At 44.7% G+C, this 23,850-nt stretch overlaps 1 protein-coding gene across 7 annotated transcripts in view; it reads right to left on the minus strand.

Annotated features, from left to right (window-relative positions):
* The window catches only part of LOC108936537 (SH3 and multiple ankyrin repeat domains protein 3-like), a 205,775-nt gene that overhangs the window by 4,056 nt on the left and 177,869 nt on the right, over positions 1–23,850 (minus strand). For 6 of the 7 annotated variants that reach the window (XM_029248682.1, XM_029248683.1, XM_029248681.1 and 3 more), the window contains 8 exons: positions 23,066–23,148; positions 19,004–19,128; positions 17,148–17,283; positions 10,291–10,371; positions 9,077–9,100; positions 8,700–8,827; positions 8,410–8,515; positions 5,772–8,136 (listed from right to left, as the gene is read on the minus strand). In XM_029248682.1, the coding sequence (XP_029104515.1) occupies positions 5,772–8,136; positions 8,410–8,515; positions 8,700–8,827; positions 9,077–9,100; positions 10,291–10,371; positions 17,148–17,283; positions 19,004–19,128; positions 23,066–23,148 (3,048 nt within the window). Of the gene's footprint in view, positions 1–1,792; positions 1,828–4,034; positions 4,085–5,771; positions 8,137–8,409; positions 8,516–8,699; positions 8,828–9,076; positions 9,101–10,290; positions 10,372–17,147; positions 17,284–19,003; positions 19,129–23,065; positions 23,149–23,850 lie in introns of all 7 variants that reach the window. The other variant, XR_003797304.1, reaches the window with a different exon arrangement.

A 23,850-nucleotide genomic window follows, 5' to 3' on the forward strand; every position in this document is an offset into this window, starting at 1 on the left:
ATGATAAATTGAGGGACATCTGTATTACTGTCAGTATTAACGATTCAGACTTAGTGGTAAAATTGATTTTGGATTATTGAACAAACAGCACCATTAAGAGAATTCTGATCTTAACTTCTTTTTCTCAGTGGAGGAACCAGTGCAAAAGGGCCAGGTTTAATCCTACAATCCAGAAGTGATAACTATGCCACGACAAGCTCATAATGAGACAAATTCTGACAGCATTTTGAAACAAAGCCTACTGGATGTGGATGAAGTACAGTAGATCGCTTGTTTGAAGGTTATTTTCTTAATTACTGACTCATTAATACCTAGAACTTTCCTTTTACTACAAACCAGATTTACAAAAAAATCGAGTAAAATACTGAACGAAAAGTTTGTTACCAGTACAACATCTGTAAAAAAAAAAAAAAAAAAAAAAAAAAAAAAAGAGAGAGAGTGCAAATGTTACATATCCCATGTCAAGCAACTATAGGAAACTTATGGAAATTCAGACAGACATATAAAAGTTGCTGTTCTGCCTCATGATCAGCATGGTTAACCCTAACACAATGAAATGCCATTACATGCGAGAAACTGCATTCCATCAAAAAAAAAAAAAAAGAATTCCAATCTGATCATGTAGTTTAAAAAAAAAAAATGCTTTGCAATGCCACTTCTATGATCTTACACGGATGAAACTGTATAATGCAATTACGTAAAGTTATTACGTTAAAGGTTTAATATATCTATATGGATTCAGAGGATGTTAATTTATTGATGACTTCAACGTGACTAATGTACAGTGATACATCCATTTATACACCTGGGTTGTTTTTACCATAAGTTCAGGCAAAGTATCATTTATGGAACTGTAGCTGGGTAGGATTTATACCTGGCTACTTTGAGTGCAAGGCAGCAGCTCTAACCACTATTCCACCTACTGCCCCTAATGCAACATATATATATATATATATATATATATATGTGTGAAACAGACTGGTAAGGGAAAAGATTTTTTTGAGAGTGTTCCTAATTCCATAGTCAAGTCTTAAGTGAAGAAACGTCAAAAGCAGTACCAAAACACCAAAGAGAATTCATGCACATTGTTAACATAATTTACAAATCTTGCTCGTCGCTAATCTACAACATCTCAAGAAGTTCCGAGAAGGAAAGAACAGACTGTCAAACACTTGCCATGTCTTGGAGTGAGATTAATGATTTTACATGACTTGTCCATAACAGTGATTCCAGTTCAGAAAAGGTGCATGCAGCAAGGGAAATGTTTATATTGTTTTGCCTACTTTCTCTAAGTGAGAAATAGAATCAGTGGGTAGCTTTTTAGAAGATCCAGCCTTCATGATGCAGAGAAATTTTTTTGATCACTTCATTTCTCATTGATCTACAGCTGCTTCTAACCATGTCAGCCTGTGAAAGGGTGGATCTAAGAGACACCAAGATCCCCTTGCAACGAGACATCCTCCTCCGTTCTCTTAGTAACTGGGCCTCACTGCAGTTTTGGGCTGTGATATTTGGGCAAATTAGCGTGCTGTTGGGATCGTGGGAGAACAAAGCAAAGATCTGCATTCTGAAGGCTGGGGCTTCCCGGGGACACGGCAGCTGTCGTGAGAAGGAAGGACGCCGTGAGAAAGGGAAGGAAAGGCAGGGGGAGAGGAAACGAAAAAGGAGTAGGCTGGGGATCTGAGATGGGAGGGGCCTGTGGGGAGGCGGGGCATAGGGGGGCGGAGCTGAGGGCAGGGATATACAGAGGGACAACAGTGAAGACTGTAATGAGATGTCCATGCGCACTTACACATTTCTCCCACCCTCCTGGGGCCAGACTCAGTTCTAGACAGAGCAGCGCAGGCATGCAGAGTGAGCAGAGAGAGAGAGGCAATGAGAGAGAGAATGTTAGCATCAGTCCATGAGAGAAAATAAATGAGCACACAATTCATATCTCAAACACAGCGAAGGAAAAAAAAAAATGAAAACTGAACAAAAAGGGACAAGTGCTCCAAGACTCGTTCAGAATGATCCCAGAAACGACATTATGCATTAAAGGACTTGCAGGCGCTTTTTAACGTCCATTAGATAGGACTTCCAACTGTAATAATAATGGGTATTTACTGAGCCAAATTTTGCATCATATTATACACTCTGGTCACTCCACTGTCCAAGTTACCAGTCCGCTGACAGTGGCCATTAAAAGCAAAAAAAAACGCAAAAAAAAATTTCATTTTCAGATTTCACTCTCGATCCGAAACTCGCGTTGTTCGCAAGTCTGGGAGCAGGTGTCGTCCTCATCACACATTACATTGTCAGAAAAGAACAACAGAAACAGAACCGAAAGAACAAACAGAACGGCTGAAACGAATGCAAAACACGACTTTCAGATAGCGCCAAAGCTATGAAACAGTACTGTTAAAGCATGAGCCAGAACTGCGCACAGCAAACACAGCTGGTGAGAACTTGGCATGAACAACAATTAACATTTAATTATGCAGGCTGTGATGGATCTTGGTCTGTTAGGGTCAAATGACACACAGTGTGAGAAAAGAGGCCGGTCAATACCACAATATGGATCAATGAAGATGTAAATGGTGCGCAATTCAGAATTGTTATCGCTGAAGGATGCCTTACTGTGGGGTTCAAGTCATATGCGAATGACGAGAGAGATGGGGGTGTAAGAGGGGCCAGTACGAGGACAGCGGACTAAAAGAAAACAATTGACCGTGCGCCCTATGAATTTATGAGGCGGCCCTGCCTCCCCCAGATCAAATCATAGAAAAAAAATCCCTAACATCGTAAAGAAGATTAGCGTGGGGGAGTCTAATTATGCAATAATTTCAGTATTCTGAGCACTGAAGGAACTTTTTAAATTTTCTACTACACTTTTTCTGCATATTCCGGTTGTGGCACGCATTTTATGTTTGTATGGAAAAACACGGGTTTTCGTGGCAAGAAGCTGAAACCTGGATAAATCGTCAGTTTTCCAACAAGTAACATTTAATAAGATGGAACGAATATTTGTTCTGAAGTAACTGATTTGGAAAAATAAAGGTCTTTTATTCCAAATGTTAGACTTGAGACATGGAGGGATAATTATGACTAAGTCTATCGCTCGCCATTACCACGTGTAACACTTTCACTGATTTACCAATAAAATGGAAAGCGACACTGGATGACACCGCATATCATCTTGGCTAGGTGACATATTTATGAGCTTCGTGTCTATGATCCGTAATACACAACACCGGGTATTTCATAAACCTACTGTGGCAGATTTTGACGTCACCTTTCCAGAAGGCTTGGTAACAATGAGGATAAATATCAGGATGTACTGTACATATAAGGACATGTCTGAGAAGGTGAGAAAAGACCAGGCAAGGTTTCATAGTTTCTGACCCGTGGCTTGTCTAAAGATCAGAAACAAACACCACACCCCAGTGAGGAAAAAGGGGTAAGAAGGGAGGCCTATGTGTCTTTATGACCGTCGCGTGACAGTGGAAGCTTCGGGGGAAAGGAGTGGTCGGGTTGCACTGTGTGACTGTGGGGGGTACATGCTTTAAAGCCTCATGTTACCTTGTCTGCATTGCAGCCCATTTTCAGGCACAGACGTTGGCAGATAATTGGATGTTTCGGCCAATGAGAACCTCATTGGAAAAATAACAAAACATGGACAAATGTTCAAAAAAGATCAAACAAATTGTTGTACAAAGGTGTCCTTATGAAAGATAGATGCAAACTTTAAAATTGTACATTTTTTCTTACGGTTTCTGCAGTGGAAAAAAATCAGTCGCTTCAAAAAGACATCAATATAGCAATAAATTGGCAATAACTTACTTTCCCAAATATTTTGTGCAGTGCAAGAAAAGATTTAATACAAAGAAATTTGAACTATCTGTAGGCAGCGCTCTTTTGAGATAGATACAGAGACAAGGTAACATAAGACTTGGTGAGAAGAGAAAGTTAAGCAAAATAATTTAGGTTATTACAAATAATAAAGGGATTAGTTGATAGGCTGATTTAAAAAAAAAAAATGAGGTCATGTTTACCCTAGGAGCTAAAAACCTAAGGTTTACTTTCTTCATTTTCTTTGTCACATCTGTAGAAATACAAAGGACTTCAATGTATTTTCAGATAAGAAGAGGAGAAACAAAGTTGATTTGAGTTACCAGGACACATTAAAACAATTACTTCCATCTGAGTGCAAAAATGGTGGGTAGCATTTCTTAAATTAAAATTGTTTTTACAATGTATTATGAATGCACTCACATTATAATGCATGCATAATACAATATGTTTATTGACTTTATTTGTGCAAGAGCTTTGCATTAACAAGTATAACAACATTAACTTGATTTCTTACAATGTGTAAAAGACCAGCGCAAACATTTATATGTAATTAATGTAAATTTATAAGTGAGACCACAGAAATACTAAGTTAAGTCAAAAATTTTCTCGAAGAATTTGATTTCGAGCAGATTTTTAACGCTGTGGATGCTTTTTAGCTTGTTCTCATACATAATATACAAAAGTTTTGTAGACAGCTCTGCAACAAAATATGTTTCTCTTCCCAGGCTTTCAGTTTTATGAATTTTTCAGCTCATCCTTTGCTTGTACCTTAAGTGTTTACTTGAAGGCCAGCAAAGACCAGGGTAGTGATACGGTTCAGAGATTCACAAAAAAAAAAAAAAAAAAAGCCAAACAAGTTGAAAGTGTAACTGAATAAGAATCTAAACAGTTGCTCTACTTTTACTCAGCCAAATTTTAGGAGCCAGACTGAAAGTCTACTTACCGCTGTAGACGGTTCCACTGACGACCCTGTTATACTTCCATACTTTTTGATAAAACAAAACAAATGGTTCATTACCTGCTATATTAGCTATTGGAACATGAATTAAAAGTGGATATTAAGTTACATGTTGGCTGTACTTAAATATTCTATTTGTAATTTGTGTTTATAGATTTTCTGTATTACGTCTAACAGTATTACTTTGACCATTGATATAAATGTATTTGACTATGCAACTAAGGGCACTCACTTGTTTCAAAGTACAAGACCTAAATGGCTGATAACAAACACTCCCCAGATGCTACCTGCTAATCTGATACTAATTTTTCCACAGCCTGGTCATTCGTGTTTCTGAGAATATTCAGACACGGAGGACTGAAGCCAAGGGCCTCTGAGCAAAACCTTCCTTGGAGCACAAAACTTGACAGTCCAAGAAAAAGGCCTTTGAGAGCACCCCCAGACCCTGGAAATAGGCCTTTTCTCAGGTAAGACTGAAGCAGAGGTGATGCCTTTCACATTAAATGCACTCAATGGGACATCCAAACCACATTAGATCATTGACATTCAAAATGTAGTTTGTGGACAGCTTTGCAAAATCAACTTCTCAACATTCTGGTGAATCATCTGGCTTTAGGGTTAATCGAAAAACGAAGACAAAATGAAAAGTAGTTGAAAAGGCTCTTAAAAGCATAAAAAATGGGGACATAAGTTGGCTTCAGTGTTTGAACATAACAGTAAAAACGTGTTCTACACCTGTGGTCAGAGTTTGCAAAAAAAAAATGAGTAATTCTGATAACTGCTGGATTTTTACATGTAAGTCTTGAAATTAAATAAATATGAATTTCATGGAAAGATGGACTGAGATGTGATATCTGTTCTTGGGTTGACATCTGGTGAACTGGACATGTCAGAAAGACAGAGGAACCTTTAAACCTTTGTGACATTTTTTAAATGAAGCATGGAGTAGAAGCTTCAGGCATCATTTGTTCCTTCTTACCTGGCACCTGCCACAGGTGACTTTCTCCCAGGATCAAGGCCAGCTCCAAGAGGCTCCTCCCCTAGTGAACGTGTGTCTTTGTTTAGCTGCTGAAGCCTGGAACTCAGTTCACCGATCACAGTGGGCTTGCCATCCTCAGGGCTGGGTAGCGGCCGTGTCTCCACGGGATCCCCCCAAAGCTTGGACCTTCTCTGGAAGAGGTAGCGGGGTCGGCCGGTGCCGGCGGCCGCAGCCAGCGCAGCCGCATGTTGTTGGGAGAGAAGCTCGCTATCCGAGGACTGCTTCAATAGAGGGTCCCTGAAGGTCACTGGTCCCTTGCTGAGCTGGGACTTGAGTTTTGGCTTCGGAGGCACTGGCGGCTTGTCGAGTATAAAAGTCTGCCCGTCGGCGTAGGAGGTGTAGGTGTCGGTGGGCTCGCCGCTCTCTGATGAGAGGGTGGACATGCTGGAGACTGTGGAGATGGTGCTCGTTGTCTCCAGGTGGTGGTCACTGGAGCTACGCGTGTCCACCTCCTCCACCCCGGAGTCGGCTGCAGACTCGGGCACCAAGTGGGTGTCTGAATGCTTCCCTGAGGGTGTTCCACTAGCAGGGGGTTGTGCTGCTGCTGGACTGGCTGCTTGGGCTGGGGAGGAAGGCGCAGCTAACTTGGCCGGCTGTGGTGAGGGTGTTTCCCCCGCCTTTGGCAGCAGGCCATTGGCAAATTCATCAGGTGGAGGAACCACTCCGATCTTTCTAAGCTCTTCCCGGGTTTCTTCATCGCTGGAGGACAGCAGGGCAGGTGGGAGAGTAACAGTGTAAGGCTCCACATCCTCCTCAGAGCTACCCTGAGCCAGAGTCTTCTCCTGTGTTGGACTGGCTGATGGTTGGGTGGCCGCGGCATCAGGACTTGGGGATTGGGCTCGTTTAATTTCGGCCAAGGTAGGCTTGGAAGGCTCAGGAAGTGCGGCTTTTGGCGATAAAGAGGGTTCTTCTAAGCCAAGCCCTACGTCTTGTCCATTGCTTGTTGCATGAACCATGATGAGACCAGCTGTCTTCTGCTGAGATGTATCCACAATGCTGATGATCATACTCTTCTTGTCCTCTTGCTTCCTGTCTTCAACTTTTGTCTCAATTTCTTTGTGAAGTGTCGGTGGAGTTTCCCATTGGTTTTTTATGGGGCTTGTTGTGCCAGAGGGGGGTGCGTAACCTCCTTTATCTCCTGGAGAAAACGGAGGTGATACTAAGTCTCCTTCTGCTTCTGATCGATCTGCCTCTTTGGTGTCAGTATCCACAAACAAGGGCCCTGTTTTTTCATGTTTAGTCCTGGGCTCTGGGCTGCTGGCAGGCGACTGGCTCTGAGATGTCAGAGCGCGCTCCCTTGCGGCCAGCGCAAGTGCCAGAGGGGAGTTGGGGTCCAGGGGCTTCCCAGTCAAAGGATGGATGAAAGTGGTCGTGCTCGGCGAAGGTCTGAGTGCGACTGCTGGGGGAGGCAACTGGCCCAGCTCTCTGCTGAGCAGCCTTTCATCAACCGACCGGGACTGGGTCAGAGATGGATACTCAGGGGGTGAAGTGCTACCTTCGACAGTACCTACAGATAGGAAGACTGTAGATTTCCTCCTTTCTTCCAGACGCTTTTCTCGGTCTTTTACAGCCCCTGCAATAGCAGCTGCAAAGGGGCCTTTCCCTTGCTGGCCCTCCCCCATGGCTCGAGCCCTTTCCTGCATGAGCTGCTGCTGGTAGTACTCAGCCCTACTTGTATGGGGGATTCTGCCTGTAGGAGAGTGCTCCCTGGCATGAGCAGATGCAAGTGCTAAGGACGCCCGTTCTTGCGCATCCTCTACTTGCAGCTGCTTAACCAGGGGGCTCTTTTTGCGTTGGGGCTTGGTGGGGGTGTACAGACCTATGCTGAACTGGCCCACATTGGCATATGGGTTGTCAATCACCCTCCCTTTCCTTTTGATCTTTTCCGGAGGGGTGGAGGAAGGCCCCGGGCGGGGGATTTCAGTGGGCTCCACGGGCAGGTGCGTGGAGTCCTGAAGGATGATCATGGAGCGGGCCTTCTTCTGCCGCTCTGCATGGGTAGAAGAGCGGGGAGGTTCATACAGCTCAGCTGAGGGGACCACCTGCGTCATTCCATGGACCTTAGCCTCAGTGCCTGGCTTAAAGCTAGAGCGACTTTGATCGTGAGCTCGTCCAGGGGGAGGAGGAGGGCAGAAGGCTGGGGGTGGACCAGTGTCCAGGTAATAGGGCGATGGAGGTGGAGGAGGGGCAGTCTGAGGTGGGGGAGGAATACTGTGACTATCTCTGAGGCTATCAGTCATAGACGAGCTCCTTGGAAAACGATGCTCCGCTGCCAAAGCCGATAATCGATCCTCTTCAGACGCCCCTATCAGATGATTTGACATGACAAGTATTTAATACCCACGGTAGTTCACATGACAAGCATTAACACTCAAAGCCTTGACACGAAGATGAGCTACGGAAACTCTCCGGTTAGCTGCGATAACCAGTCTAGGCATCTAGAAGTCTGTGGAGAAACATCTTAAAAACTACATTAGCTTGATAAATCTTTTTGACCTTATCTGCTTTATACTTGCAAAGTTCACATGAGAGCTTAAGACACATGGGAACTTCCATGCGTGGAGTTGGAATTCCTTACCGAAGGACTTGGTTCGGGACATTCCTTTTGGCAGGGGAATATGCGCTTTCTCCACGCCTGGGGAGAGGGCACCATGCACAGCCATTCCCTGTCGTTCAAACAATGACTATATTGCAGAAAGAAAAGAAAATGGAGCATTTAAGATTTTAACAGCGGACTTCAGACAATAACAAGTAATCCAAATGCAAGAGCAAACAAACAAGAAAATATTGACAGCTAAAGGAAAACAGTTTTGGTGTGTATGTGACATGATACACCCTGGTGAAATGTGCATCCCACCCAAGACTCACGCTAATCTCTGCTGGTGTGATCCTCCTGCTCGTGGGCCGCTGCTTCACCGTGGCAGCTCTGTAGTCTGTCTCTGTTGCCTGCGTCCGCAGCCCTCCGTCCTGGGTGGCCAGCATTTCGTCCAGCCTTTCTGGAAACACAGAGGAGGATACGCAGAGAAGGATACACATACCCTCATTATACACGTATCTCACTGACAGTCCCTCTGTGTTAAAAATCACAATACTTTGAAGGTTTCTTTATAAAAAGGTTTCACTGTGGAACCATATTAGTTAAAAGTATTTTTCAGCTCCTGTCAGTGCTGTTTAAATGATCATCAAGAAAAAATTAAACTGACACATGGTTTTGACAATAAATCTGATGCCTCGACACAACTCACCGCCTCTTCTTCTCCTTGCAGATGCTTGCGGAGAAAATTGGGAAAAAAAAACTAGCTGATTACACATTTCAGACATTTTCACATGTATAAAATGCAGTCAGAATAAACCGAAAATGACTTAATGGACAAAAAAACCTTTGGGGATTCAAAGGGAAACAGGACGATATTGAACTTGAGGAAAATAAATCAGTGACATTTTACATCTGTGACACTGATGCTCATTTGTGATTGATGTTTTTTTAGTTGTTTCCTCTGGGTTGGATCGAGATAATGCAAACAGAGATAGTTCTGCTTTTTAAACGCCCTTCACATATACTGACAAATTTTGCTCTGTGGCTTCACAGAAAATACACAACAAATATAGAATTAAAAAAAAACGACGTGGTAACTCTCCATCGGTGTTCCAATAATCACCTCAGTTCATTAACCTGCCCTGTTGTTGAATAAAAAATACCCTCACTACACAAGACTATCTATGGTTGCCCAAATTCACAAAAGCCCTTCCTTCTGGGAAGCAATATGGGGCAATTAGGACTTTAACAATAAGGCACAAAAGTAGCCTCCAACGCCCCTCCACTCTCTCAGCCTCTGAAATACACATCATAACCCATATACACTCTTGAATGTATATTAAGACTAAAATAATGCAAACAGAACTTCAGACTTGTAACATACTATTTATCCAAAATCAATATATATATTATAATGTCTCCAGGAACACTTTGTTTAATCTTGCTGCTATTTTTACCACTACACTAGGCATACCTGTAATTGTACGCTTTGTATTTATTTACTGTATCCTCTCGAAACCCTTTATGCTTACCCTATCATTTTGGTGTTGATCAGTATGTAAAAATGTGTCGGAATGAGTCAGATTGTTTGTATGTGCAAATATGAACTGCTATCTATTTACAATATTCTATCTTGAGATACTTTTTTAATGCCACGTATTACACAGCTTTGTTCACTCTTGCATGTACCTGCTGGATTTTTCCACAGATCAGCCAAGGTTATAGACCTTGCAGGGGTGGAATGGCAAGCAAAGGCCTTTCCTGAGCTTGAACCCACAAACTTCTGGTGGGAAGCGCTGTTCCTTAATTACCCTGCCCGTCCACAGCACAGACTCACTGTGCATGCTGCTCTTCGACTTTTTCACCCCTAAGCCTCCGGTTCACGGAGCGCTCGCCGAAACTGCCGTCGGGATAGAAACTCACCCAGCTCCTCCAGCTCAGCCGTCATAGACTTGGAACGCAGCGTCAGCGTGGTGCTGGGGGCCCTCTTGGGTGGTGGTGGGGCTGTTAAGAACAGCGAAGGTGAGGTCAATTTGGACTTGTGAGACAGGACCCGGCGGACACCGCCCACGCGGAAGCGCCATCTCTTCTTGACAGACTTGATCTCGTCATACTCCGGTGAGCTGGATGCCTCGCACTGCTGCAGCACCTCCTTCAGGCTGCGGTTGGACGCAAACTTTTTCATGACCTTTGGACAGCTTGGCCACAGGCACCGAGCACGGGACGCAACGCTTGCATTAACAGACAAGGCACTGTGATGAAACAGAAACCTGCCGTTTCACCAGTTCTACTCTATCCGTTTTTAAACAGTGGTGTTATATGGCTGGTTTTAGAAAAGCATCTCTATTCACATTCCCTTTTATTTTTTACGTGATGACAAAAACGCAACAACCAATGTCTTAAGGTGGGCATAAAACAACAGGTTTCATGATTTTTGCCTTGATTCTGTCTTGTAACTCGTAACATCCACAGTAGAAAGATAATCCATTTCTGCATGGAGAGCCTGGGAAATACTGAAGATTCCCCCGTCTAAGGTGCTCCGAGATGTTTTCCCACTGTTGTGACACACTGATGCGTGACACAAGCTGTTGCCAGTGCTGACCTTGGCGACAATCCCAGAATCCCGACAGCAAACGCTGCACACATCATAAGTAGTCCACTTTATTACACACTCCATTAAGAGTCATTGCCATCAACGCACCGTTAGAAGCTACACTGCAATGAAAAGACATCAAGCGCCGGCAAGTCTCCGGGAGGAGAAAGTCGGAGAGAGAGAAAGGTAGAGGTGGGACTGAGCCAGGAGAGAGAAAGAACGAGAGAGACAAATTCCCAGGCCCCAACGGAAGGCTGGATTCAAATGTTCATCGTGGTAACCATAGCAACCCGTCGAAAGCAGGGGCTCAGGTTGGAGCGGCTGGTCTCCTGGCTGGGTGGTGGGTGGACCGGCATACGCGTGTGGACGCTGCGGTAACGCTCACACTGCCGCCTGGCGTTTTCCAGAACCCCGCCGGTGTGTGCCTTGGCGGCTCAGCTGTGGATGAACCTGCGTCCTATCGTCGTGATCGGAGTCGAACGTTTGGACTGGTAGAAGCCGGTGCGGTCATTCACCGTTCATATCCGAGCGTGAAACACAAATTATGTCACTGAAGCTCTGCACGTCACAATGTGTCTCGATGGGAGTTTCACTCGTGATGCCGGAGAATAATCACGTATTCCAGAGGTTAAAAATCATGCAGGCGTATGTGATCTCCGTGTAGAACTTCACATATGAAAAGTAACAGTAATCCACAGTGAGACACAAAAACGTTCCTCCAGTGCTGCAGGCAGCCAGGCTTGGAGCACTCGTCAAATCGAGTGTGTAATTCGGGCGCGGCGGCGCATGCGGGCGTTCTCTCCACCAGCTGCGGTTCCCCACTGCGAGTCTCCGTACTCCAGAGCAGCACCTGCTGTCCCGCAGACCAGCGCTGGGTTCGAGTGTTGGCCACTGGAGTGGGATCGGTTACACGGAGGCCGCCATTCTGCGCTGACAGAAGTCCCCGAAATGCGGTCAGCCACCCCACTACAGACGTTTCAACGACTGATGGTCAGAAAGACACAGCGGTCCCCACTGTGCATCGGCGAAGGTGCTGTTTAGCTCTCAGCCAACACACATGCACATGATCACACTCCATTTCCATCTCAAAATTCTCACAGATCCATTTTGAAGTGGGGTCCAAGCCAGGTACGATGCAGGGATCAAGACCCCACAGCCTATTGTGTTTGAGCAGCGAGTCCCTGTCGCCTGTCAGCCAGCACTCGACTCCCGATCCAAACTGCCATCACGAGGGACTGGAGCAGCAGGACACAATGCAATTACTGTTATGCCAGCGACTTCTGGAAGTGTGATGAAAAACATACCCCCGCACCCCTCCTCTTCTCCGGGTGGGTTTCTACTCTCCAGGGAGCTCCCTCGCTTGTGTACGACAGTACCTCTCTTGCCCCCCCAAAGCCCTAGGAGGACAATACCCAGCTTGTGGGTGAGATCAGGAGCTGCGGTATCTGGTGTCTGCTCCGCAGTCGGAGCTGAAGAACTGGGTCAGCCGTGCCGTAGCCGTCTCCACAGCCTGGCTGACTGGCATATTACTCCCCCCCCCCGCATCACCCCCACCCCACCCCCCACCCACCAAACACTTCTCTCACTCCTGTCCAGAAGGAGCAGGGTGGGGGCGTGGAACACAAAACAGTCAGATTTCATCTCTGAATCGAACACAGCTTGCATCCCGCCCAGCTACACCCCTTAAAATTCCAAACACACGTACTTATTCACCCAACTCCTCTCTTCCTGCTTCTTGTTTTGACTTTTTTTTTGTTTTTTTTTTTTTTTAAGAAACAGTGAATCTTTAACCCTTGGGTTGTATTTGCGACTGCTTTCTACTGATGAAATTCCCATCCAAAACTGGGTGGCTCATTATAACTGTTTATAAAGTAATTATAACACTATATTGATGATCTCCTAATGCTGTATTACTCCTTTTAACCAACTGTATTGCTAGTCTTTATCATGAGTTCTACACTTTATTCTGGTATTTATTGTATTCAAACCTCAGCTTACCTGAAATGATACCCCTTTCTGTCTGTGAACTTCTGAATTTTGCACTCTTTATTATAGTCTCACTTTTTAACTGCCTACAGCTGACCACATCTGACCGCACATATCACAGGTGTGCAAAATGTGAATAAAACATATAAAAATCCAATGACAGTGATGTTATGTGTTCAGATGAGTGATACGGAGGATTTCATGTAGGCTTAGATTTATTTATTTAGCTCATACTTTTCTCCAAAGCGACTTACAATTTTAACCTATTTATAATTATTTACCAGCCGGGTAATTTTTACCAGAGCAATTTTGGGTAAGTACCTCGCTCAAGGGTGCTACAGCCGGAAGTGAGATTTGAAGCTGTGACCTTTCGGTCCAAAGGCAGCAGCTTTAACCACTACACTACCAGCTGCTAGCTGAAGATTTGACCACATCAACTTGAAGGTAAGGGTCTGGGGGTTCGAGTCCTGCTTGGGGTGCCTTGCGACGGACTGGAGTCCCGTCCTGGGTGTGTCCCCTCCCTCTTCAACCTTGTGCCCTATGTTGCCAGGTAAGGTTCCGGCTCGCCGTGAGCCCGCTTGCGACAAGCGGTTGTTGACAATGGATGGATGGAACTTGACGGTTATCTGCCTCCTTCTCTCTTCATTGTCATCACTTGGGATCGCTGATCATGTGCTGTTGATCATTAAAAGTTGGGCTTTTTTGACTTCCTCCATGACTCATTCTCCTAACACTCCATTTACAAATGTGTTGAAAATTAGTCAGGCCCACAGTGAACATAACTCCGAAGAAACATTTGACAGACCCTTCCCACCCCAGGCATCACATCTTCCAAGTTGTCCCATCTGGGAAGCGTTCCAGGGTCATCAGGACTCAAGCAACAAGGCACAAAAATAGCTTTCTCTAGCAGTGCCTCTCATCAGCCTCTGAAGTGCACATTATAATTCGTATATCCTCTTGAATGTACATTAAGATTCCACTAAACTAACAAATTAGTTAAAACTACACTGCTAGCACAGCTTATATCCCGAAGTAATATGTTTATTAAATTATCAGCAATTACAACTATTTACATCAGTCGTACTGCCACATACACATTTTAGATTTGCATTTATCTGACACTTTTCTCCAAAGTGACTTACAATGTTAAAGTCATAATTATTACATGCTTACAATCATTTACCCATTTATACAGCTGGGTAATTTTACTGGAGCAATTCAGGGTAAGTACCTTGCTCAAAGGTACTACAGCCAGAGGTGGGGATTGAACCTGTGACCTTTGGGTCCAAAGGCAGTAGCTCTAACCACTATGCTACGAGCTGTAAATAACTATAGTGTTTGCATAGAATTTACTGTATTCATTCAAACTTTGTTCCTTTATACTAACTATTATTCTATGAAGAGGTATGTTATTTTGTTAAACACAAATAAAAGCATATAGACACAGGAAATACAAAACTGGCACCTTCACCTTTGACTAAGGGGGAAAAAAAGACATGGTCGTAGGAAAATGGGACTGCATCAATGACTCAAACACCCTTCAGTTAAAACATGTGGAAACATGGTGTGAAATCAGAGGTCAGGAAGGGTTACCGACAGACAGAAATTCTTGGATGGAGGAGCATGGATGAAAACAAGCCCCTGATCGCACTGTCACGAGATAAGGACGTGTTGGGTTCCTCACCCGCCCAAAGTGACACGTGCTGAAATGAGGGCCCCATCGTGGGGCAGGACACTGACCACTGTGCAACATTAGCTTCCTGTATAATTTACACTCTGCTCGCTTGCATGAGGTTTGCTTTGTCAGTAGTTCAATGAGCAGCACCTATTCTATTAGAACTACAAAACTTCAACATTACACATGTACTGTGGACAATTTAAATAAATTGATATTTCATTTCGTGAACAAAAGATGCTTCATTATCTGCTTAGGTAAACAGAAGGCAAATGACTCAAAAGTTCAAAAGAGAATGCATGTTTGTCCACTCACATGCAGGTGAGAGGCACCCAGAGCTGGTAAATATTCATGCATTTGTAAACACTGAATCAGACTCATCCTCTGCATATCTTCGGTAAAAATCAGTTGGACACTATCTTCTTTTCCCAGAGTCTTATTCTACCACCTTCCTGCAGAGGGTCAGGCAATAATTGTTAGGTCTACCTATTGTCCATTCCTTTAAATTCACTGTAGGAAATAAATTCACAGAACAGCTGGAAGTGCAGCATTTCGAGCTACTGCCTTTGGACCCAAAGATCACAGGTTTGAATCCTGCCTCCAGCTGTAATAGCCTTGAGCAAGGTACTTACACTAAATAGCTCCAGTAAAATTATGCAGCTGTATAAATGGGTAAATAACTGTTCCTAGCTCAACATTGTAAGTTGCTTTGGAGAAAAGCATCAGCTGAATTAATAAATGTAAATGTAGGAAATGTCCCTTAAAATGCTTTATCACTACTTGTTGCAAAAATGTGCTATGTTAAGAAATATCTGATTGGTCAAATGGTGTCTGGGAGCTGTGAGTGTGTGGGCTGGGCGCAAGCCGGGATGTGTAACTGAGCCTTGTGCAGAAAACAGACCCTCAGACATGCAGTCAGATGAGGATCCAACACTGCAGCCATGCCTGACAGTCTCATTGGTCCTCCGACAGCAAAGTCACTTTTCACTTGGCATACAAAAGGGCCACTATTATATTACCCCAAGTCCAGCTGGATTTAGTCTGACCAGAAGAGTCAGAGTGTAGAGTTCCTGTTAAACTCGCAGGAATGCAGTGAGATTGCCGCTAAATCAGATATAAAATTATATGTCTAAAGGATTTCTTTGTTCAAATAACTGAGGTATTACACTAAAAATCATTAAGGATATCTAATAATTCATGGACTACTGGCAATAATTCACTGTGAATGGCCACACATGCTCCTAACTTTATATTCACAAACATCTTTCTTTCTACAATTTTCATTAGAAGTGTCATTAAAATATTGCAGATGAGGAGTACTGAAGGTATTTAATACACTGACTCAAGTCAGTCATTTGCCCATAAAAATAACAGTGCCAGTACCATTATACTAGGAATTGCACACAAGATAAAGGGAAGGGGCAAGTCTATCCCCACAGTATACTACCATACTGTTAAATTGTACAGCTAACACATGGCCCTCAGGAGGTGGTGGGCAAGTATAATAAATATGCTACTTGCATCTGAAGAACATTTCCAAGCCATATAATATACTGCTTACAAAGATGACAGCACTGATTACAAGGAATGCAACTATGACCAGTGATTTCTGTTCCTACCCAAAGATGATTTCAGAAAGAAGAAGGATGTAGCTACCAGCGTAATCATCAAACACATAATGTAAGTGATGAAATCATCCAGCACCGAAAGAGTGAGATTATAGAACGTGTGACTGATGGACTCAGCTAGCATGGGACTGATGGAATGAATGTGGGAATCATTTTATCAACTAACATTCAATTTAATAGAATTAATTTGTGCTGAGAGCTCTTCTCACCAGAGTGACATAGAGCATTGAGCAAGTTTAGGAGGATGCAAAATAACAGCTGTAACAAGAACAATAATACTAAGGCAGCTGGCAACAGTGGGGAAAAAAAAAACAAAAAAAAAACTCCCAGCTTCAGCAATGCTCCTTGAGCTCAGGGGCATTATAACAAGAGGCAGGATTGAAACTTCAGACTCTCAAGGTGGCACCTCTAACAACTATGCTACCTGCTGCCCCAACATGGGAAAGATGAAACTCTCTTGCAGGGGACTTATGAATGATCAAGCATGGGGTCGACTGAAACATCCATCATTGATGGAATGAACAAACTGACCAGATGGAACCATCTCACAGGGGACTGAAGAATCAGCTAACATGGAGCCAATGGAACCATCTAGTTTTGGACCAAGACAATCAAGTATTGTGGAATGGAAGAATTATCAAGCACGGGATCAATGAAATCATGTACATTTGCACATTGAAGCAACACAGCAGAGTGTACAGATTGTCTGAAATTACCCCACGTCAGTGCCATAGTTAAGCCAAATGACAGTAATCGAGGGACAGATGCAGAGTTAGAACGTTCCACTGACAGTGGAACACTATCAAGATACTTCATCATCCCTCTTTGAGGGAAAAACTCCTTTATGGTCCACTTTATCGTCTCACATTCCAAAAGAATTCCATCACAGGGATCTTACCTTTCTTGCGAACTACCTCCTCCGACTCTGGCTTGCGGGTCACAGATACCACCTTCATGAGGAGGTGATTGCCCCCCTGGCGGATGAGGGAAACCACCTGCTTGTGCCCCACCTTGACCACGTTGACTCCATTCACCTGGGGTAGACAACGCGTGCAGTCATTCTGATGGTAAGCATGGTGTTCATACCTTCACCCAAATCCCACCTCCCTGCTCACATGTGTCACCAAGTCAGGGATCCTGCCATCCCACGAAGAGAGTCATAGACTACATCACTTTGAGAGCGATGGTACAAAAGCATCATCAGGAATCGCATGTTGGAAGAATACCGAGATGGAAAAGCACAATACGGCATCCCCAGAGACCACTGGGGCATGACATGAATTTTTATTTTATGTCTTTTGCTGAGAGTGACATAATCAGGTCAGATGTGATACTTGTCATAAGCAAGAGGAGAGGGGGGGGTGGAAGCAAAACTGATCGGAAGCGGGTGCTTGAACCAGAACCAGAACCTCCACACCCAGGACTATCACAGCAGAAGTTTTGCCACGTCATTCTACTTCTACACTCAATTCCACATTTAAAGAGATTGTGCTTTTTGAGTCTGCTGAGCTGCGGTGACATCAGTGATGAGTCAGAGAGTAGGCATCTCTTGGGACCTTCATTAGAGCCAGCCAAGCGTGGTAATACATCTTCTCGTTTAGAGCCTCCAAGTCCATTCAACGTCGATACCAGTGTTACACAAATACACACTTCATTACAGCCATGGCCTGGCAAAATGCAGAGCCTGGTTGGGTTTTCCTTTTTTCCTCTGAGCTGCCATCTCACCTGTGGGCGTAGGCTGGTGGTTCTCATGTTAGGAGGGAAGAGGGGGTTTGTTGTAAGGCTTTGACTTCATATATGCTCCAGATGTCCTGTGCAATCCATTTTCATACCATCTGATTCATTGTCTCCAAATCTCACATCTGTTGCATCTGGCACTCCCATCACCATCAGCCAAGCATAACTAGACACTTGTATCTCTCTAAGGTGGGACCACAGATGCAGGTTATGTAAGACTACCAGTTTTGGCATCACTGACAAACTGGTTCTTGGGTGCAGGAGGTCTCCCGACCAAATGAACAACTAGTGTCCATAGGATTCTTGAGATACCACTACCACTAAATTACCATACTCATGTTTTTGCAATAAGGAGAAGCAGGGATCCAGAGAGATATATATAGCAGTGTCTGCAATGTCTGCAGCATCTAACAAACCAATCAGTGTGCTTTAAAACTTGCCTCAGACTGTTCAAGCACAAAGGAATAATATTTGTCAAGAATAGAGGAGCATATATAATCTTTCACTTGGGGCCAAATATTTACTGTACACACTGCAGTGTCCCTTAGAGGTGCAAACGAAAACGTTATCAGGAGCCACCGTCAGGCAGAGGGATCTGGGGATGACAGATAATGGTTTGCGCAAGTGGTCCTAAGAGTATCGGTATCAGTGTTTGAGCTCACAAACAAGTGAGCAAGCAAGCAAACAATCACTGGTGAGCTCGGTGTTTCGTCTCATGCAGAAGCAAAGCGTTGTCATAGAGATTGCCAGGGAAAACAGGCGCCTTGCATACGATTCCGTAGATCGAGGAAAATGTACCTCCCAGGCATGCTGCTTCTCACGCCGAATTGAGGGTTGTACCACAAAGACAGTATATTGCAGTTAATAGCCTGACATTTTTGCGCGAATATCTTTAGGCACTGGAATGCAGTATTACGTAAATAATGCAAACTTTGTGGAAATCAGGCTGAAATCACTCCCCTTACATCATCCAGAATGCTTAATTTTTCAACGGCACACTGGCAAAGTGCATCGTACCTCAATGAGGAAGTCTCCCGTCCGAAGCCCCGCCCTCCAGGCCACACCTTCCACATCCACCGACTCCAGGTACTGCAGTGCCGGGAAGGCCGGCGTAGGTGTGAACTCCTCGATGGGCGTCTCAGCTGGTGACAAATTGCACCGTGCAGACATTAAGATTACAGACACATCGCAGGGCAAAGGCACTGTGCTCTGCAGCTGTCTGCGTGCAGCCGGTGTGAACGCAGTAAAAGTGTTTGGCAGAAACAGACTCATCGAAGCGCGGGATCCTTTTGAGTGGTCTGTGATCAAAGGTTTTTCATTACACTTTAACATTTCTTCACAATCGGGAAAGCATGTGGAAAACTTTGGCCATATGGGATCTTTTAAAAAAAAAAAAATTATTAAAAACGGGATCGATATTGCTGGCTGTCCGGCTGGTTTCTAAGGGAGTGTAGTTGCTTGGGAATAAGGTGTGCTAAACTCCCACCTGCCCACCCCCTGTAAACTTTTCCAGCTGCATATAAAACAAAAACATCTCCAGCGCGGCAGCTTTGAACAAATAAATAAATAAACGAATACAACAAACGGGAATGAGGTTTGGAGGTAGGTTTAAATGCGTCGGCTGAGATCTCAGAATGCAGGTGCAACGTTGGTGATGCCGTCAGGCTGGGTGAGCGGGCATTGCTGTTTCTCATCTTCTTCATTAGGCCTTGTCCATCTGCCTTCAGAATATGACCTTAAAGGTATTATTACAGATGAATCATACCCTTGGGGTGTCTGTATGGTCTACCAGCTCAGTGGGTATTGTGTGTGTGTGTGTGTGTGTGTTAATCATCATGGCTACTGGACTCTACAAATAAGAACCAGCAAAGGCACTTTTCCATGTCTGAAAGGTGCAACGGCTTCCCTCCCTTGAGGACTGGAAACTACAAATGCACCCCTGACTGTGTGAATATAGAATAAGATGATGCTTTTTGTGTCAAAGCAAACTTCATCAATGAAAAAGTGTTTGTGTATCTATAACCCCTGCCTGTCGCTGCACCTTAGCTTAAACGCAAACCTGGACTACTGACTAAAGATAATAAAATTAGATCCAACGTGTACTTACTTGTGGAAAAGCTACATGGTGCTACTTTGCAGATATGTGGTCGTTTACTTGTGTTTGTGGAGTGCTTACAACCCAATCTGTTAGAACGGTGCCCAGATTTTACCACATTAAACAAAACTCTTAACAAGCCACAAGGCTGAAAGTCGACAAATCAGCCATGGAGTGGAATCCTGCAGCACTCCTGAAGTTCAGATAGTTGTGCAACTACAATTTGTCAAGAAGTCTGCTCATTGACAGATCACACACACACACACACACACACACACACACACACTTTCAGAACCGCTCGTCCCATACGGGGTCACGGGGAACCGGAGCCTACCCGGTAACACAGGGCGTAAGGCCAGAGGGGGAGGGGACACACCCAGGACGGGACGCCAGTCCATCGCAAGGCACCCCAAGCAGGACTCGAACCCCAGACCCACCGGACAGCAGGACAGCGGTCCAACCCACTGCGCCACCGCACCCCCATTATTGACAGATCAAATCAATGTAAAAGATGGAATGGGACAATTTATCAGATGTACGTGAAGGCAAATATGAAATGATGGGCCACCAGAATTTCTCAGAACACACATAAACAGTTAGGTCAGGAGGCAGCTGACCTTCTGACTGAGTGTGGTGATGCCCTGGAATGTGCAGTGGGTCTACTAGTAAATTTTGGAACAAAGTTTACAGGGCACCTTGGTTAGTGCTGAAAGTGCAAATGAGCTCAAAGACTAGAAAGCCTCTTTATATACCAGTCTTATCTTTTCATGGAACCCAGTACACAGAACTTTGAACTTATGCTGCAATTATCAATTAAAAGTAATTTTAATGACGTTTGATCCTAAAACCAAAAAAATCTGCGATCACGGATAACTGACCATCCTGATCATTTGACACCTTTCCTTTTTTAACAAAGGAAAACATCATAAGCATCATAACTCCTCTCAAGAGGTACAAGCACATCTTAAGGTCATTGTCTGAATGTCAATGTCAGAAAACATCTGCAGGATTTATCTAGAATTGAACTGATTTATTAAATTGTATTTAATTCCTTGCTGATCTAATGGCTAAGCCCTTCCTCTTTAAAAAGTAATTTCTAGGTGTATGAACTGAAAGAGCAAATGAAATTAAAAATGAAATAGCAAATTGCTCACACTTAATCTCTTGTGGTGTAGAGCTGCAGTTACTGGCCATTACTACCCGAGTATTTCAGTATCCTAGCAAGGTGCCTGCCACGTTACTATAGTTACCGGTACAGTACAGAGGAAGCTACACGACTAAAAGGAGGAAAATCAATCTGGTCAATTGGAGTTTTGCGTGGTGGAGAAACAACCTGCCAAGAAATGCAGCAATTCTGCCAAGCGATTAAGGGAAAACAATGAATGGAAATGACTAAGTAAAATTTCCATGAATTTCCACATCCACATTAAGAACACAGTGCTTTAAAGGGCAGGTGCGGGCAACGGGCAGTACAGTAGAGTCATGAGTTACAGAAAACTGACCATTTGGTTCATGACAGCACGCATGACCCAGTTGCACGCTGTGCTGTGGAACAGTTCCAGCTCCATGCTGGAGTCTGGGGCCCTAACATCCTGATGGGCTGGATGGAGTCACCTAGGTGGGATGGGGGCTCCGTGTTCCCGAGCATTCCTCCAATCGTTAGCCAGTTCATAGCATGCGGACAGCAGCTAGGGCTCCGCCCCTGCGCCTGCCTGCTCGGACCATTGCCAAGGCAAGCGTGCCCTCATCCGATCACATTCACCAAGACCCTCAACTATCCTATCCCATTTCACCGCTCCAATCCCACTCTTGGCACTAGAAGCACATCAAAACTGTGCTCCACCGTGGTACTTTGAACCAAGACACAACGTGGGTGAATCCAACGCATTTCTACACAGAATAATTTAGAGTATAATAAATAACACAGAAACGAATGCCGAATCAAACAAACAGTTAGGCGTTCAGTAAGTTGAACTTGCGGGTTTTACACGCTTGGAGGAGGACCTTAACCATTCACAATAGTGTTCATTTATTTTCATTCTGTACCCCAGAAGCTCTGGGTGACACCCTGGATCCTCTCTTACTCTGTCATTTGTTCGACTGTTATGAGTCCAGCAAAAGCGTGAGCGGGGCCCTGGACCTTGGAGGGGTCAGTAACAGAACACAAATGCGAACCACAGAGATATCTAGCAGTCTGATTGAAAACACAATGACTCAGAACAGCATTTCTATAATTGCCGCTTGCGGGAAAACGCACTCATGGACGCGGTCAAGAAATGTGCAGTCATTGACAATGACAACTATCCCAAACTGAACAAAATGTGTTTTTTTCAACATCGGAGTTCATTGCTCGTGACAATGATACAAAAACCGCAAGTGCAAGCATGCAGATATGAGTAACCATTGCAGTGAATGCAAATTTCTATCAGAATAACTGAAAAATCAACAGAGACTCTGGGGAAATGTAAGGATATGAGTGAATGCGTGTTTCAGACGGAGAGCAACACCACCATCACGGCACCATGTGGGGAACAGATGGGATCTCTCCCAAGATGGTGCCACCCAGGGCCAGCCGCGCACTTAGCTGGCAAGATGCTCCTGCTGGCCGGCCAAGACCCTGACTCAGCCCCCGTACCCAGCAGGGGGACTTACTCAGCCAACCAATGCATACAATCTTTCCTCTCTAAGCACTGGTCACATGCCATGACAGTTCACCACAGTCTTGATTTAAATGCCAGCAGTTCAGTAAATTAGGATACTCCATGCGCTTGTCTCACTGTCTCAATCTGCACAGTATCTAAGTGCACGAACACTATTTACATCAACCTCAACTGTAAGCTGCTTGGTAACATGTAAGCGTAGCCTTTCAGAACACACTTGTAAACGTGTTTGGTCTGAGCTTCATGGACCCAACTACCCGCAAGGCCACGTGGCTTGCTGAACTCAGGCTTGGGCCCATCCGTCAGAGAAAAGTTTGCTCTCACCTTTGGCACCTCGCAGTACAAATCCAAAGCCTTCATTCTCCTTCTTTTGCAGGACTGCATTCTTCTCCTCTATGATGTAGTCGCTGGGAAGGAAAGAGAAGAGGGCCACCAGGTCAGAGTTCAGCACCATGCTGAGGAAGGGGCAGATGGGCTGCTTGTCAGTCAAAAAGGCATGGGCGAGCAGAGGTCAGGACCACCAGAGGGAACACTGCTCACCCACAGGCTACTCCTTCACAGGAGGTCCAATCAAGACCAAAGATTAGAAAGTAGGGAGTGAAAATAATCTTCAGGTGGGAGGTTTCAATTGCTCCCTCCCCATACACCTTACAAGCTACCAAAAGCAAATCTGAAATCACAGTGCAGTAAAACCTTCGTTAAAAAAAAAAAAATACAAAAAACAAAAAATAAATGAAATAAAGGGTACAAGTAAATCCTCATTCAGTGCAACAGAGCTTTTGCGGCAAAGACAATGCCCCCTGTGCATGCGGGCTTTCAACGGCGCAACGCAACACAAGCGAACCCGTGCCGTTTACTGTGGCAGCATGGAGAAAAGAGAGTGAGTGAGAGAGGGAGAGAGAGAAAAAGAGAGAGAAATCCACGCTCACACCCACAGGCTGGCACACCATCCACTCCCACACACACCCTCTACCCAGGTGGAGCGGCAGCGATGCAGACACCCGTCAGGACGATCTCCCCCTGCCCCCTGGCAGGCAGCGCCAGAAGGAAACGCGGCATCGCGACTTCATCCGCCTGCCGTTCGGTCTCCCCGCTGTGCCCCTCTCCCG

The sequence above is a fragment of the Scleropages formosus genome, chromosome 24, assembly GCF_900964775.1.
Source record: "Scleropages formosus chromosome 24, fSclFor1.1, whole genome shotgun sequence".
Classification (NCBI taxonomy): domain Eukaryota; kingdom Metazoa; phylum Chordata; class Actinopteri; order Osteoglossiformes; family Osteoglossidae; genus Scleropages; species Scleropages formosus.